The sequence below is a fragment of the Salvelinus namaycush genome, chromosome 20 (assembly GCF_016432855.1).
Source record: "Salvelinus namaycush isolate Seneca chromosome 20, SaNama_1.0, whole genome shotgun sequence".
NCBI classification, from domain to species: domain Eukaryota; kingdom Metazoa; phylum Chordata; class Actinopteri; order Salmoniformes; family Salmonidae; genus Salvelinus; species Salvelinus namaycush.
The window spans coordinates 27,038,582-27,056,203 of NC_052326.1; the positions used below are offsets into that span (position 1 = coordinate 27,038,582).

General features: G+C 44.3%; 1 protein-coding gene across 1 annotated transcript in view; it reads left to right on the top strand.

The window, feature by feature from the left end:
- The window catches only part of LOC120065170 (S-adenosylhomocysteine hydrolase-like protein 1), a 62,185-nt gene extending 46,550 nt beyond the window's left edge, over nt 1-15,635 (top strand). Inside the window, exons 5-17 of the mRNA XM_039015949.1 lie at nt 1,983-2,085; nt 3,951-4,045; nt 4,181-4,287; nt 4,385-4,501; nt 9,950-10,013; nt 10,353-10,441; nt 10,747-10,817; nt 11,025-11,119; nt 11,313-11,411; nt 11,505-11,573; nt 12,224-12,302; nt 14,308-14,428; nt 14,618-15,635. Of these exons, the coding sequence (XP_038871877.1) occupies nt 1,983-2,085; nt 3,951-4,045; nt 4,181-4,287; nt 4,385-4,501; nt 9,950-10,013; nt 10,353-10,441; nt 10,747-10,817; nt 11,025-11,119; nt 11,313-11,411; nt 11,505-11,573; nt 12,224-12,302; nt 14,308-14,428; nt 14,618-14,624 (1,116 nt within the window). The 3' untranslated portion in view covers nt 14,625-15,635. The remainder of the gene's footprint in view (nt 1-1,982; nt 2,086-3,950; nt 4,046-4,180; nt 4,288-4,384; nt 4,502-9,949; nt 10,014-10,352; nt 10,442-10,746; nt 10,818-11,024; nt 11,120-11,312; nt 11,412-11,504; nt 11,574-12,223; nt 12,303-14,307; nt 14,429-14,617) is intronic.
- The last annotated feature ends 1,987 nt before the right edge of the window (nt 15,636-17,622 follow it).

Consider the following 17,622-nt stretch of genomic DNA (forward strand, 5'->3'; position numbering starts at 1 on the left):
AGCAAAGAAACACTAACTTTCCATATAAAACACGACCGCTGTCAATACATAGCTGGACTCACCTGCTCCCACTTTCTCCAGTTGTGCTATTTACAAACAAAAACGTGACTGGCTCAACTGTTCTGGGGAACTACAGAAATCTTCATAATGTGACAGGTGAAATGGACACAATCTGCTTTATCTTCTAACATATTGCACAAGTTGACTGCAGATATTTACTTAAAAAGTAGCTATACATTTTAATGTATAGAAAAACTTGTATTTTTTTTTTTTTACAGTATTGAAAAACCATCCTGTGACTATTTCCAAAAACCCCCGGTATATGATATACCGCCCAAGCCTACCGCAGAACCCAACCTCCACTGCTCTAACTGCAGCATTTTGCTCTGTGGCTAATGATGGTAGCTGGCTCATCTCATGACAGCCCGTAAATAAAGAATGTTCAGTATCTGTAATACCCTATTTGCATCTACGATTTAACAAGCAGATCGAGTATATTGATGCTGTGAATAAGCTTTTATATATTTACAGTGCCTTTAGAAAGTATTCATACCTCTTACAGCCTGAATTTAAAATGGATTAACTTGAGATTTTGTGTCGCTGATCTACACACAATATACAATTTTTTTAAATAATATAATAGGAAAAGCTGAAATGTCTTAAATCGGTAAGTATTCAAACCTAAATAAGTTCAGGTGTAAAAATGTGCTTACTAGGTCACAAAATAAGATGCATGATTTTTGAATGATAACATTATTTTTGAATGGCTACCCCATCTCTGTACCCACACATACAATTTTCTATAAGGTCCCTTAGTCAGTGCATTTCAAGCACAGATTCACGCACAGGGAGGTTTTCCAATGCCTCACAAAGAAGGGCACCTGTTGGTAGATAAAAAATAAATAAATAATGACATTGAATATCCATTTGAGCATGTTGAAGTTCTCAATTACGCTTTGGATGGTGTCAATATACCCAGTCACTACAAAGATGAGTGTCCTTCATAACTCAGTTGCCGGAGAGGAAGGAAACCACGTGGGATTACACCATGAGGCCAATTGTGATTAAAATCGTTGGAGTTTAATAGCTGTGATAGAAAACTGAGGATGTAGTTACTCCACAATGCTAACCTAAATGACAGTGAAAAGAAGGAAGCCTGTACAGAAAATAAATATTCCATAACATGCATCCTGTTTGCAATAAGGCACTTTTTAAAATCATTTTTTTACCTTTATTTAACTAGGCAAGTCAGTTAAGAACAAATTCTTATTTTCAATGACGGCCTAGGAACAGTGGGTTAACTGCCTTGTTCAGGGGCAGATTGACAGATTTTTACCTTGTCAGCTCGGGGATTCGATCTTGCAACCTTTCGGTTACAAGTCCAACGCTCTAACCACTAGGCTACCTGCCACAAAAAATGTGGCCAAAAAATTCACTTTTTGTCCTGGAATACAAAGCGTTAAGTTTGGGTCAAATCCAGCAGAACAAATCACTGAGGACCACTCTTTATATTTTCAAGCATGGTGGTGACAGCATCATGTTATGGGTATGCTTATCATCGGCAAGGACTAGGGAGTTATTTAGGACAAAAATAAATGTAATCAAGCGAAGCACAGGCAAAATCTTAGAGGAAATCCTGTTTCAGTCTGCTTTCCAACACACGGAGAGACACATCCACCTTTCAGCAACAATAACCTAAAACGAATGGAAAAAAATATTGTTGAATTTTTCTTCCACTTTGAAATTAGAGTATTGTGTGTACATCACTGACCAAAAATTACAATTAAATCCATTTTAATCCCACTTTGTGAAACTTGAACTCTGTGTGAATATTTTCTGAAGACTAAGTATATTGAGTTTAACTGCTCTCTTTTGTGTACTGTAAAGCTAAGGCTATTTATGATACAGAGATGTACAAGTAATATGTTGTATTTTTCTTGTTCCTCTCTCATTCAACCCCCTCCTCTCTCTCTTGCCTTCAGGTGTTGATTGAGACTCTGGTGGCCCTGGGGGCCCAGTGTCGCTGGACAGCCTGTAACATCTACTCCACACAGAACGAGGTGGCAGCTGCCCTCTCAGAGATTGGTAAGTAAAAGCTTTCAACATCACTCCTTTACTGCTTTGTTACAGTATGAGCTTCTATATGGAAAAGAATGAGGCTGATTGTACTTCATAAGAGGTTTTTGAAAGTTGTGGTACATCACATTCATATTAATTAGTACTATTTCTGCATACTATGCATACTTTAACTTGTATTACTATGTAATTAATTACATGATTGTTAAATGGGTGTTTCTTGTAAGGGTGCTAAGAGTTGAGGGTGATTTGCTTCCCTGTGCCCTTTGAAACCAAGGAGATGTTTTTCGATATGTTCTCAATAAAGTCCTGAAAAACACAGAGAACATCAGGCTTGCCCTCTAGTCATTGAACTACAGAACCAAGACACGCATATCTCTTGGGTTGCTGGGTGATTGTTAAGTATATGTGTTTCCGTAGTGGGGTCTCTTTGTTCATGGCCTGTTAGACGGTTAGGTTTACAACAGAGTCAGACTGCATTAAAGTAGTCACATCGCTCAAGCTGGGAGAGGAACTGGCACACAGGCTGTGGGCTGATTAACTTGTCCTACGCACACAGTATCCTCTGACCATTTACAACCCACTCAGCAGTGTTGACATTTCTGCAAGTGAGTTATGCCAGCAATCTTCATACCATACAGCAAGCCTGCCAGAAACCTACTGAGATGGCGACTTGATCAGATGAAAGGAGTAGATAGTAGTACGTAGGTGTATACTTAGACACAGAGACAGGGATGAGGTTGGAGGACTAGAGGTTGAGGTTGGAGGACTAGAGGTTAACTAAGCCCAGGTGCTGTATAGTGTGTTTTTAGCTGTATGGTCATACAGGATGAGTAGCGTGGCAGAGGAACCATAGAGCCTTCAAAATCTACCTACCCCTCTAGTCCGATAGCAGGAATCAGAATTGTGTTTTGGTGTACCCCTATTTATTTATTTTTTACATAAGCTCTCCCTTTCCCACATAGTTGTGTAAAGCTCCATCTGTCAGAGTATCTCTTTCTAATAAACAGTTGGTCCAGGTCTTTTATGGAGAGAAATCTCCCTGCTAACAGATGAAAGGGCTGTGTCCTCTGGCAGCTTCTGTTTCTGCCTGCTCTGCTCTCTCTGGGGTGGAAATGACCAGGAGGCCTTCTGTCCGGTCCTCTTCTAGAAATCACAGGATAACAGCTTTTGAGACAAGAGACCCAGCTTATTATCCCCTCTTGGTTTAGAGAACAGACATACAGAGGGTTTTACTCACACCCTCTGTGTTATAAAGCCTGCATTATGATGTTAAAAGCATGTCAGAAAGGAAGTAAAATGTTAGGTCAGTTCACAACAATTGGTCATGAAGACACATAGCAGTATAGGACTACTGTATAACCAAGCCTAATAAGCTACTGTAGCGATTCTACATGATCGTTCAGTACTGATGTCAATACTGTTATGGCTGCTATTGATAGCCGTTTCCTGAATGATTATGAGTGTGAAGTTAGCTTTAATGTTAGAGAGCTGAAGTCTTTAGTGAGCAGGGTTGTGTAAGTGTTCTGCCTGCTGGAGGAGCCTACAGCGCTGTTCTAGGCTCTGTGGTTGGATTGTTGTGCAGGTCCAGATATCTGGAGTTAAGCTGCAGGCCATTATATTAATATGGCTTTAGAGCAGATTATACGGACGTCGAGCACCGTGCGTTCAAACGTGATCAGTCCTGCTTTCTCTGGAATGAAGGGTCTTTGCGTCACAAACCAATGCTTTTGCTTATATTAAAGGTTCAGGACCCTGTGCTGTTGTTTAAAAAGGGATTTTGATTTGTCTCTGTTTTGTAATATCTGTCTGATCTGGAGAAATATAGTAATTTCTAAACCCCTCTTCTCCTAACTACCTTGTGATTTGTGCAGGTGTGGCGGTTTTTGCCTGGAAGGGGGAATCTGAGGATGACTTCTGGTGGTGTATCGACAAGTGCGTCAACATGGAGGGCTGGCAGCCTAACATGGTACCCATATAAGTCTATAATTTATCCTCCTTTAACAACAAGGCAAATGTCCTTGTAGACCATTTTGTGTTACTGATGTGTCAGTTTGTTGTCACCGTTTGAGAATGTTGTTTCTTCTTGCTGTGTCTGTGGTAGATCCTTGATGATGGAGGGGACTTGACCCACTGGGTGTATAAGAAATACCCCAACGTCTTCAAGAAGATCAGGGGCATTGTGGAGGAGAGTGTGACTGGGGTCCACAGGTAATTTTATTTCTGATTACAGCACATTCACAGTCACACACGCAAGACCAGCGGGCAACTCTGAGCTAAGTTACTTAGTTACCTCTTTGTCTTTCAGGTTGTACCAGTTGTCCAAAGCAGGCAAGCTGTGTGTGCCAGCCATGAACGTGAATGACTCTGTGACAAAGCAGAAGTTTGACAACCTCTACTGCTGCAGAGAGTCTATCCTGGATGGGTAGGTGTTAAATGAACCTTTAAGCGAGGTGAATGTTGTCTCACTACAACACCGTGTTCTTTGCACTACATAACAATGTATCGATTAGACTTATTTTGTAGATACTGTACATACTGTAGATACTGTACATAATCAGGGCAAGGCGGGCGACCGGAAACATGACCGAATACAAACAGTGTAGCTATTCCCTCCGCAGGGCAATCAAACAAGCTAAGCGTCAGTATAGAGACAGAGTAGAGTCGCAATTCAACGGCTCAGACACGAGAGGTATGTGGCAGGGTCTACAGTCAATCACGGACTACAAAAAGTTAACCAGCCCCGTCGCGGACCACGATGTCTTGCTCCCAGACAAACTAAACAACTTCTTTGCTCGCTTTGAGGACAATACAGTGCCACCGACATGGCCCGTTACCAAAACCTGCGGGCTCTCCTTCACTGCAGCCAACGTGAGTAAAACATTTAAACATGTTAACCCTCGCAAGGCTACCGGCCTAGACGGCATCCCTAGCCGCGTCCACAGAGCATGCGCAGACCAGCTGGCTGGTGTGTTTACAGACATATTCAATCAATCCCTGTTCCCACATGCTTCAAGAGGGCCACCATTGTTCCTGTATCCAAGAAAGCTAAGGTAACTGAGCTAAATGACTATCGCCCCGTAGCACTCACTTCCGTCATCATGAAGTGCTTTGAGAGACTAGTCAAGGACCATATCACCTCCACCCTACCTGACACCCTAGACCCACTCCAATTTGCTTACCGCCCCAATAGGTCCACAGACGACGCAATCACACTGCACACTGCCCTAACCCATCTGGACAAGAGGAATACCTATGTAAGAATGCTGTTCATCGACTACAGCTCAGCATTTAACACCATACATAGTACCCTCCAAACTCGTCATTAAGCTCGAGACCCTGGGTCTCGACCCCGCCCTGTGCAACTGGGTCCTGGACTTCCTGACAGGCTGCCCCCAGGTGGTGAGGGTAGGAAACAACATCTCCATCCTGCTGATCCTCAACACTGGGGCCCCACAAGGGTGCGTTCTCAGCCTTCTCCTGTACTCCCTGTTCACACATGACTGCGTGGCCTTGCACGCCTCCAACTCAATCATCAAGTTTGCAGACAACACTACAGTGGTAGGCTTGATTATCGACAACAACGAGACGGCCTACAGGGAGGAGGTGAGGGCCCTCGGAGTGTGATGTCAGGAAAACAACCTCACACTCAACGTCAACAAAACAAAGGAGATGATTGTGGACTTCAGGAAACAGCAGAGGGAGCACCCCCCTATCCACATCGACGGGACAGTAGTGGAGAAGGTGGAAAGTGTTAAGTTCCTCGGCGTACACATCACGGACAAACTGAAATGGTCCACCCACACAGACAGCATGGTGAAAAAGGCGCAGCAGCTTCTCTTCAACCTCAGGAGGCTGAAGAAATTTGGCTTGTCACCAAAAACACTCACAAACTTTTACAGATGCACAATCGAGAGCATCCTGTCAGGCTGTATCACAGCCTGGTTTGGCAACTGCTCCGCCCACAACGGCAAGGCTCTCCAGAGGGTAGTGAGGTCTGCACAACGCATCCCCGGGGGCAAACTACCTGCCCTCCAAGACACCTACACCACACGAAGGCCAAAAAGATCATCAAGGACAACAACCATTCGAGCCACTGCCTGTTCACCCCGCTATCATCCAGAAGGCGAGGTCAGTACAGGTGCATCAAAGCTGGGACCGAGAGATTGAAAAACAGCTTCTATCTCAAGGCCAGCAGACTGTTAAACAGCCATCACTAACATTGAGAGGCTGCTGCCAACATACTGACTCAAATCTCTAGCCACTTTAATAATAAAAAATTGGATGTAATAAATGTATCACTAGCCACTTTAAACAATGCCACTTTATATAATGTTTACATACCCTACATTACTCATCTCATATGTATATACTGTATATACTGCATCTTGCCTATGCCGTTCGGCCATCGCTCATCCATATATTTATATGTACATATTCTTATTCATTCCTTTACACTTGTGTGTATAAGCTAGTTGTTGTGAAATTGTTAGATTACTTGTTAGATATTACTGCATGGTCGGAACTAGAAGCACAAGCATTTCACTACACTCGCATTAACATCTGCTAACCATGTGTATGTGACAAATAAAATTTGATTGATTTACTGTACATACTTAAAATCATATACACTAGACAATATAATGGCGCCGGAGGGGATGGCTTATGACCGAAAAGAGCTTCTGGACATCAGAACAGCATTTACTCACCTCGAACTGGACGAAGTTCGTGAGTCCGACTAGAAGTTTAATGAGTCCGTTGCGAAGGATATACTGCTTTCCGGAGAGAAGGTCGGGGTGCCTTATGAGGATTCAGAGACGAGTGAGTAAATCGCCTCTACCATCGGTTCTATTGGCCAACGTGCAATCACTGGAAAACAAACTTGATGATCTACGGTCAAGACTAACCTACCAACGGGACATCAAAAACGGTAATATTTTATGTTTCACCAAGTCGTGGCTGAACGATGACACGGATAATAATGAGCTGGCTGGGTTTTCCATGCATCGGCAGGACAGAGAAGCTACGTCTGATAAGAGGGGCAGGGGTGTTGTCTATTTTTCAATAACAGCTGGTGCGCCATGTCTAACATTAAAGACGTCTCGAGGTATTGCTGTAGACCACACTATCTACCAAGAGAGTTATCATCTATATTATTTGTAGCCGTCTATTTACCACCACAAACCGATGCTGGCACTAAAACTGCACTCAACAAGCTGTATAAGGCCATAAGCAACCAAGAAAATGCTCATCCAGAAGCAACACTCCTAGTAACCAGGGACTTTAATGCAGGCAGAATTAAATCAGCTTTACCTAGTTTCTACCTGCAACCTAAGGAGAAAAATTCTAGACCACCTTTACTCCACACACAGAAACGCATACAAAGCTCTCCCTCACTCTCCATTTGACCATAATTCTATCCTCCTAATTGCTGTTTACAAGCAAAAACTAAAGCAGGAAGTACCAATGACTCGCTCAATACTGAAGTGGTCAGGTGACACGGATGCTACGCTACAGGACTGTTTTGCTAGCATAGACTGGAATATATTCCAGTGATTCATCTAATGACATTGAGAAGTATACCACCTCAGTCACCGGCTTCATCAATAAGTGCATCGACAACGTCGTCCCCACAGTGACCGTACGTACATATCCCAACCAGAAGCCATGGATTACAGGCAACATCCGCATCGAGCTAAAGGCTAAAGCTGCCGCTTTCAAGGAGCGGGACACTAATCCGGAAGAAATCCCGCTGTGCCCTCAGACGAACCATCAAACAGGCAAAGCGTCAATACAGGACTAAGATTGAATCCTAATACACGGGCTCTGACGCTCGTCAGATGTGGCAGGGCTTGCAAACTATTACGGACTACAAAGGGAAACCTAGCCACGAGCTGTCCAATGACGCGAGCCTAAATGCCTTTTATGCTCGCTTTGAGGCAAGCAACACTGAAGCATGCATGAGAGCACTCTGGAAGGACTGTGATCACGCTCTCCGTAGCCGATGTGAGCGAGACCTTTTAAAAGGTCAAAATTCACAATGTCGTGTGCCAGACTGATTACCAGGGCATGTACTTAGAGCATGCGCGGACCAACTGGCAAGTGTCTTCACTGACATTTTCAACATCTCCCTTACCGAGTCTGTAGTACCTACATGTTTAAACAGACCACAATAGTCCCTGTGCCCAAGAATGCAAAGGTAACCTGCTTAAATGACTACCGCCCCGTAGCACTCACATCAGTAGCCATGAAGTGCTTCCTTCAAAGGCAGGTCATGGCTCACATCAACACCATCATCCCGGAAACCCTAGACCCACTCCAATTCGCATAAACAAATCCTCAGATGACGCAATCTCAATCGCACTCCACATTGCTTTTACCCACCTGGGAAAAAGGAACACAAATGTGAGAATGCTGTTCATTGACTACAGCTCAGCGTTCAACACCATAGTGCCCACAAAGCTCATCACTAAGTTAAGGACTCTGGGACTAAATACCCCTCTCTGCAAATGGATCCTGGACTTCCTGACAGGACGCCTGCAGGCTGTAAGGGTAGGCAACAACACATCTGCCATGCTGATCCTCAACACCGGGGCCCCTCAGGGGTGCGTGCTTAGTCCCCTCCGGTACTCCTTGTTCACCCATGACTGCGTGGCCAAGCACGACTCCAACACCATCATTAAGTTTGCTGAAGACACAACAGATCACCGACAACGATGAGACGGCCTACAGAGAGCAGGTGTGAGCAAGACAAAGGAGATGATCGTGGACTACAGGAAAAGTAGGGCCGAACATGCCCCCATTTAACATCAACGGGGCTACGGTGGAGAGGGTCGAGTTTCAAGTACCTTGACGTCCACATTACCAACGAACTATCATGGTCCAAACACACCAAGACAGTCGTGACGAGGGCACGACAACACCTTTTCCTCAAAGTTCTACAGCTGCACCATTGAGAGCATTCTGACCGGTTGCATCACCGCCTGGTATGGCAACTGCTCGGCATCCGACCGTAGGGCGCTACAGAGGGTAGTGCGTAGGCCCCAATACATCACTGAGGCCAAGCTTCCTGCAATCCAGGACCTATATACTAGGTGGTGTCAGAGGAAAGCCCCATAAATTGTCAAAGATTCCAGCCACCCTAGTCATAGACTGTTTTGTCTGCTACCGCCTGGCAAGTGGTACCGGAGCGTCAAGCCTAGGTCCAAAAGGCTCCATAACAGCTTCTACCCCCAAGCTATGAGACTGCTGAACAACTAATCAAATGGCCACCCGGACTATTTACATTGACCCACCCTTTTGTTTTTACACTGCTACTCGCTGTTTATTATCTATGCATTGTCACTTTACCACTACCTACATGTACAAATTACCTCGACTAACCTGAACCCCCACACGTTGACTCGGTACCAATACCCCCTGTATATAGCCTCGTTATTGTTATGTAATTTTATTGTTACTTTTTTATGTTTTTTACTTTAGTAAATGTTTATATTTAGTAAATTTTCTTAACTCTATTTCTTGATCTGTTGTTGGTTAAGGGCTTTTAAGTAAGCATTTCACGATAAGGTCTTGGCACAAATACAATTTGGTTCGATTTGATTTGATATACTCAAGTCCTGTTCTGCTGAATTTTTCCCCAAGGCAAAATATGATATATTTTCAGTGTCCCAGCCAAAGCATCTCTGGCCTGTGTAAGCCAATAAATCAGGCTAACAGCATGGCCTGTGTGGCCTCCAGTGGCCTGGGAAATTGCTTTTATTGACGGCTACTGCCCATTTCACTCAACCTGGTGTTTTAACACACCACAGAAAGGCTGACATCCTGAATCCTATTGTTTCCCCTGTCGCTGTCTCCATGTTTCTGTCTGCAGCCTGAAGAGGACCACAGATGTGATGTTTGGAGGAAAGCAGGTTGTTGTCTGTGGTTATGGAGAGGTAAGGAGGTTTCATAATGTACATGTAGTTCTGTTTGAATAGTCAGTCTGTTCCGGCTATGCTTAACCTGCTATAATGAGAATATGTGCACTCAGTGTAATGATTATCACCTGTACAGTGCATATTAGTACATCAATATACTGAAGAGTTCAATGCCATCTCATGCTAAGTCATTGTGTATTTAGTCTAATGTAATCCGCCTCTAAAGAGTCTAATGTGGACGTCAAGGTTTACCAGTATGCATGTTCTGTAGTGGATAATTTGTGGCCTTTTCTGTTTATCAAGGTCAATGTGATGTGGTCATATTATGTAATGCTAATGCAATGTGCTCTCCTGCAGGTTGGGAAAGGTTGCACTGCCGCACTGAAAGCCATGGGATCCATCGTCTACGTCACAGAGATTGATCCCATCTGCGCCCTGCAGGCCTGGTGAGGGACAGCAAGTAGGAAGCAGGAAGTACCAAATGTTAAGCACCCAGAGAAATGACACAGTGACCCTGTCCTGCTCTGAGAGAAACCTTTGAAACATAAAATTCTCCAGCAAAATATAAACGGAAAACCTGAGCTGGCTTTTATAATTCAGGATAAAATTATAGAAACCAGACAGCAATTTATTAAACGTTTGAATATAACAAAGAGCCTTATTATTTGAATGGCACTTTACTGTAGGCAGAGCACTTGTCTCTCCCCCTCGGTTCTGACTAACCGCTCTTTCCCCATGTGTGTCTTAACAGCATGGACGGCTTCAGGGTGGTCAAGCTGAACGAGGTCATCCGCCAGGTGGACGTCATCATCACATGCACTGGTAAACATCAAACTACTGTGTTTATGTAATCAATAGGGATATTATTTTGGACAATTATATATGATTGTAAAAAAATATATATATATATATATATATATATATATATACTCGTCATGGCCCTTTGCATCACCTAATCACCCTGAGGGTTTGTGCTAAGCCCTATATGGAGATTGGGGTTTAGACTGGTGTTCTTCTCTGGTCTCCTAGGTAATAAGAACGTGGTGACCAGGGACCAGCTGGACCGCATGAAGAACGGCTCCATCGTGTGCAACATGGGACACTCCAACACTGAGATTGACGTGGTGAGGAACTTTGACAAACCAATTTGTTGCTACAGTAAAACGTGAAAATCAAGGGAGGGAATATTTGAAGTTTTCCTAGGAATATGAAGTTCGTGATGATGATTTCAAATGTACTGCATATTTAGACTTTTAGTAGCGAGTGAGAGTGCGTAGTGTGTTTGCATGACCCTTGTGTGTGTGACCTGCTAACCAGGCGAGCCTGCGGACCCCAGAACTGACCTGGGAGAGAGTGCGCTCTCAGGTGGACCATGTCATCTGGCCTGACGGCAAGAGGGTCATCCTGCTGGCCGAGGTGGGAAGTTACACACACACACACACACACACACACACACGCATGCACATATACTCTCACATAGCAAATTACACGTTTGTGTGTCTCCCTCAGGGTCGTCTTCTGAACCTCAGCTGCTCCACAGTTCCCACCTTCGTCCTGTCAATCACAGCCACGACCCAGGTAAAAGACACTCCCCACAGTAGCTAACAACCAGACAGAGTAGTGCTGCAGATAGTATCAGGTAATACAGACCCTCACTGCCTCTTCCAACCCCACACTAGTTACCAGATAGAAGAGTCTATGGGTTATTATGTGGTCTATTCCCTCCCATAATTAGGCCACCGTGGTAGATGATAAGAGTGTACCTTGACCTCAGTGTCATCTCTAATAATAAACCTCCGGGAGGGAATGGCTAAGGAGGGCTTATCTGAACTGCATGTCTCATGTCTCATGTAGATTAGGTAGACTCTCAGAGCACTGTGTAGAACACCAAGCTAGGACAGGGGAAGCAATAGCATAGTGTAGCCATCTCCCCTAGTGCATATTTCATTCAGTGACAATTTGTGCATAACACCTTTCATTTGGCACATTAATAACAGTATATTTACATGCACAGCTGTATATTTAGACTGCTGTCATGGCATTTCTAAAAAGGTTCAGTGGTTATTCGATGGTTCCAGGAACGGTGTGGGTATTTATACAATGTTTGAATGTAAGGAGGCTCTATGTGTTCACACGAGTACATTGTATAATGTGATTATTGATATGTCTATTCCTGTGATTGTGTGTGTATAACGAGGATTGTGTATGGTGCTTCATTTCTCCAACAGGCTCTGGCCCTTATTGAGCTGTACAATGCTCCAGAGGGCCGCTACAAACAGGATGTCTACTTGCTGCCCAAGAAGATGGGTGAGTCCTTATTATATCCTCATGTGTTTGGAGCGTTACATGAGAATACAGAGAAATAGTGGCTGTAGTGGTAGTTGTTATAATTATTATGTTATGGTCTAGCTAGCTACACAATTCCACGCTTCAAGATTGCTTCGATCACGTGGACTGGGATATGTTCCGGATAGCGTTGAACAACAACATTGATGTATACGCTGATTCGGTGAGCGAGTTTATTAGCAAGTGCGTCGGGGGTGATGTACCAACAGCGACTGTTAAAACCTTCCCCAACCAGAAACCGTGGATTGATGGCAGCACTCGCGCAAAACTGAAAGCGCGAACCACTGCTTTTAATCAGGGCAAGGCGACCGGAAACATGACCGAATACAAACAGTGTAGCTATTCCCTCCGCAAGGCAATCAAACAAGCTAAGCGTCAGTATAGAGATAAAGTAGAGTCGCAGCGGCTCAGACACGAGAGGTATGTGGCAGGGTCTACAGTCAATCACGGACTACAAAAAAAAAACAGCCCGTGCCACCGACATGTGCCACTGGCACGGCCCGCTACCAAAACCTGCGGACTCTCCTTCACCGCAGCCAACGTGAGTAAAACATTTAAACGTGTTAACCCTCGCAAGGCTGCCGACCCAGACAGCATCCCTAGCCGCGTCCTCAAAGCATGTGCAGACCAGCTGGTTGGTGTGTTTACGGACATATTCAATCAATCCCTATCCCAGTCTGCTGTTCCCACATGCTTCAAGAGGGCCACCATTGTTCCTGTTTCCAAGAAAGCTAAGGTAACTGAGCTAAATGACTATCGCCCCGTAGCACTCACTTCCGCCATCATGAAGTGCTTTGAGAGACTAGTCAAGGATCATATCACCTCCACCCTAGGCCCACTCCAATTTGCTTACCGCCCCAATAGGTCCACTGACGATGCAATCGCCATCACACTGCACACTGTCCTATCCCATTTGGACAAGAGGAATACATATGTAAGAATGCTGTTCATTGACTACAGCTCAGCATTTAATACCATAGTACCTTCCAAACTTGTCATTAAGCTCAAGACCCTGGGTCTCGACCCCGGCCTGTGCAACTGGGTCCTGGACTTTCTGACTGGCCGCCCCCAGGTGGTGAAGGTAGGAAACAACACCTACACCCCGCTGATCCTCAACCGTGGGGCCCCACAAGGGTGCGTTCTCAGTCCTCTCCTGTACTCCCTGTTCACCCATGACTGCGTGGCCATGCACGCCTCCAACTCAATCATCAAGTTTGCAGACGACACTACAGTGGTAGGCTTGATTACCAACAACGACGAGACGGCCTACAGGGAGGAGGTGAGGGCCCTCGGAGTGTGGTGTCAGGAAAACAACCTCACACTCAACGTCAACAAACAAAGGAGATGATTGTGGACTTCAGGAAACAGCAGAGGGAGCACCCCCCTATCCACATCGACGGGACAGTAGTGGAGAAGGTGGAAAGTGTTAAGTTCCTCGGCGTACACATCACGGACAAACTGAAATGGTCCACCCACACAGACAGCGTGGTGAAGAAGTCGCAACAGCGCCTCTTCAACCTCAGGAGGCTGAAGAAATTTGGCTTGTCACCAAAAACACTCACAAACTTTTACAGATGCACGATCGAGAGCATCCTGTCGGGCTGTATCACAGCCTGGTTTGGCAACTGCTCCGCCCACAACCGCAAGGCTCTCCAGAGGGTAGTGAGGTCTGCACAACGCATCACCGGGGGCAGCCATCACTAACATTGAGAGGCTGCTGCCAACATACTGACTCATCTCTAGTCACTTTACGAATAAAAATTGGATGTAATAAATGTATCACTAGCCACTTTAAACAATGCCACTTTATATAATGTTTACAAACCCACTGGTTTCTGAAGCCCTACTTATGCCCTCTGATGACATGAATGAGGCATTCCGTTACGTTGACACAAATCGTTACATTGAATAAAATAAAACATTGTTTATCACTTCTATAATTGTATGTGTGTTGTGATTGTCTCAGATGAGTATGTTGCCAGCCTGCACCTGCCCACCTTTGATGCCCACCTGACTGAGCTTTCAGATGAGCAGGCCAAGTACCTGGGTCTCAACAAGAATGGCCCATTCAAACCCAACTACTACAGGTACAATCATCCATTTAAGATCCCTTTAAATGACACCCAAATGTCAGATGTATGTACGATTTATCTGCAATGGATCCCCACAGCCACAACATACATGTCCTCATTGGTCTAATCGAGCTAAGTAAAGGTTTGTATGCTATTCAGTACAAACATTTGACTGCTAGGTTTGTTATTTATTGGTATTCACAGGTATTAGCTTGCATAAATGGACCACAACTCTGCACTCCTTGACTTGGACAAGGCCTGGATGACCAGAAGATAATGAAATCTATATTTAATTTTTTTAAGATACTGTTTTTGTTTTCAAATCAAGCTCTATTCCGTCATCTTCAGTAAATGTTACCCTGTTTCACTTGCTGTTTTGTGTGTTTAGTTTCACCATCAGTTCTGTAAATACACACCTCCTCTAAGAAACCAATACGCAGGATCCCACTGGCCATGAATGACTAATTGAAAGTACACCACTTAACCTTTACTCTCTGCTAGAGATTTATTTTTTTCTACAGAAGTCTGATTTCATACCCACTCTCCACTAGAATATACATTTTTTTGGTGGTTTATCAGTAGTTTGATTTATGTTTATGTTTATATTATTGTGCCAAATGATTGTGTAGGGAAGGGGATAGTTGTGATTGAGATTTTTATTTCTTTTCTGCATTGACGTCACTGCACGCTTCTCAAATAATTACATTCCAGCCAGGGGAACAGGGAGAAATGGCCTCTACACTAGAAAGTCCCAACCGCATTTAAAGGTCCAATGCAGCCGTTTGTATCTCAATATCTAATCATTTCTGGGTAACAATGAAGTACCTTACTGTGATTGTTTCTTTTCTTTTTTTACTATTTTAATTGAAAACGAACAGCTTCTTAGCAAAGAGCAATTTCTCAAGCAAGAATTTTGCTAAGACTGTCAGGGAGTGGTGTGAGTTGGTAGGGGAAAGTCGAAAACTAGCTGTTATTGTCAGAAAGGTTTGGAACTCTCTTTCTTATTGGTCTATTGACTAATTTACCGTCTGGTGATGTCATCAGGGAGTCTTTTCAAACAGCTCTTACACTAAAAGGGCATTATTGTAATTTTAACAATTCCACAGCCTTATTCCAACCTCAGTCTAGAAATATACACTGCTCAAAAGAATAAAGGGAACACTTAAACAACACAATGTAACTCCAAGTCAATCACACTTCTGTGAAATCAAACTGTCCACTTAGGAAGCAACACTGATTGACAATAAATTTCACATGCTGTTGTGCAAATGGAATAGACAACAGGTGGAAATTATAGGCAATTAACAAGACACCCCCAATAAAGGAGTGGTTCTGCAGGTGGTGACCACAGACCACTTCTCAGTTCCTATGCTTCCTGGCTGATGTTTTGGTCACTTTTGAATGAATGAACTGTGGCAAGAAGGTTTGCTGTGTCTGTCAGCGTAGTGTCCAGAGCATGGAGGCGCTACCAGGAGACAGGCCAGTACATCAGGAGACGTGGAGGAGGCTGTAGGAGGGCAACAACCCAGCAGCAGGACCGCTACCTCCGCCTTTGTGCAAGGAGGAGCAGGAGGAGTACTGCCAGAGCCCTGCAAAATGACCTCCAGCAGGCCACAAATGTGCATGTGTCTGCTCAAATGGTCAGAAACAGACTCCATGAGGGTGGTATGAGGGCCCGACGTCCACAGGTGGGGGTTGTGCTTACAGCCCAACACCGTGCAGGACGTTTGGCATTTGCCAGAGAACACCAAGATTGGCAAATTCGCCACTGGCACCCTGTGCTCTTCACAGATGAAAGCAGGTTCACACTGAGCACGTGACAGAGTCTGGAGACACCGTGGAGAACGTTCTGCTGCCTGCAACATCCTCCAGCATGACCGGTTTGGCGGTGGGTCAGTCATGGTGTGGGGTGGCATTTCTTTGGGGGGCCGCACAGCCTTCCATGTGCTCGCCAGAGGTAGCCTGACTCCCATTAGGTATCGAGATGAGATCCTCAGACCCCTTGTGAGACCATATGCTGGTGCGGTTGGCCCTGGGTTCCTCCTAATGCAAGACAATGCTAGACCTCATGTGGCTGGAATGTGTCAGCTGTTCCTGCAAGAGGAAGGCATTGATGCTATGGACTGGCCCGCCCGTTCCCCAGACCTGAATCCAATTGAGCACATCTGGGACATCATGTCTCGCTCCATCCACCAACGCCACGTTGCACCACAGACTGTCCAGGAGTTGGCGGATGCTTTAGTCCAGGTCTGGGAGGAGATCCCTCAGGAGACCATCCGCCACCTCATCAGGAGCATGCCCAGGCGTTGTAGGGAGGTCATACAGGCACGTGGAGGCCACACACACTACTGAGCCTCATTTTGACTTGTTTTAAGGACATTACATCAAAGTTGGATCAGCCTGTAGTGTGGTTTTCCACTTTAATTTTGAGTGTGACTCCAAATCCAGACCTCCATGGGTTGATAAATTTGATTTCCATTGATCATTTTTGTGTGATTTTGTTGTCAGCACATCCATCTATGTCCATCTATGTAAAGAAAAAAGTTTTTAATAAGAATATTTCATTCATAAGAATATTTCATTCATTCAGATCTAGGATGTGTTATTTTAGTGTTCCCTTTATTTTTTTGAGCAGTGTATATAAAACACAGGAAATCAAGTGTTTGACTGCACTGGGCCTTAAACACATTGTCACGTTTCCTACTGGAAACATGATACCCACATAGATTGTTTATTACCAGCTGTTAATTGTACTGCTCTATCCTCTCTCCCTTTGAAACAGAGCTGAAATGTGATTGAATTGAAAAGATGATTACTTTTACTGACTAAACCTCCTAAGGCAGACGTGTATTGTATTTTCTGTATAGTACATGTATGCACGTACAGTACAGAAATGTAGTTATCTTCACCAACACGTAGATACAGAAAGGTATGTGTAACCAGAAGAGCGATTATCCAAGGTGGCACTGGTTTTGATTGAGTCTCACATGGTTATAGGGTAATAACACTGAAATGTTTTGCATTAAAGGAGTCTTATCGGACTCAAATGACAATAGTGGAGTTGACATTTCTCCATCTCTGGTCCTAATTATGTGAAAATGCGTTTATTGAAATTATTTTTGAAATATTGTAGTTGGCTGATAGTTTATTGTTACTGGTATCATTTTTTGTGTTGTGAATCCTGTTTTCTCTTAATGTTCCTAATCACC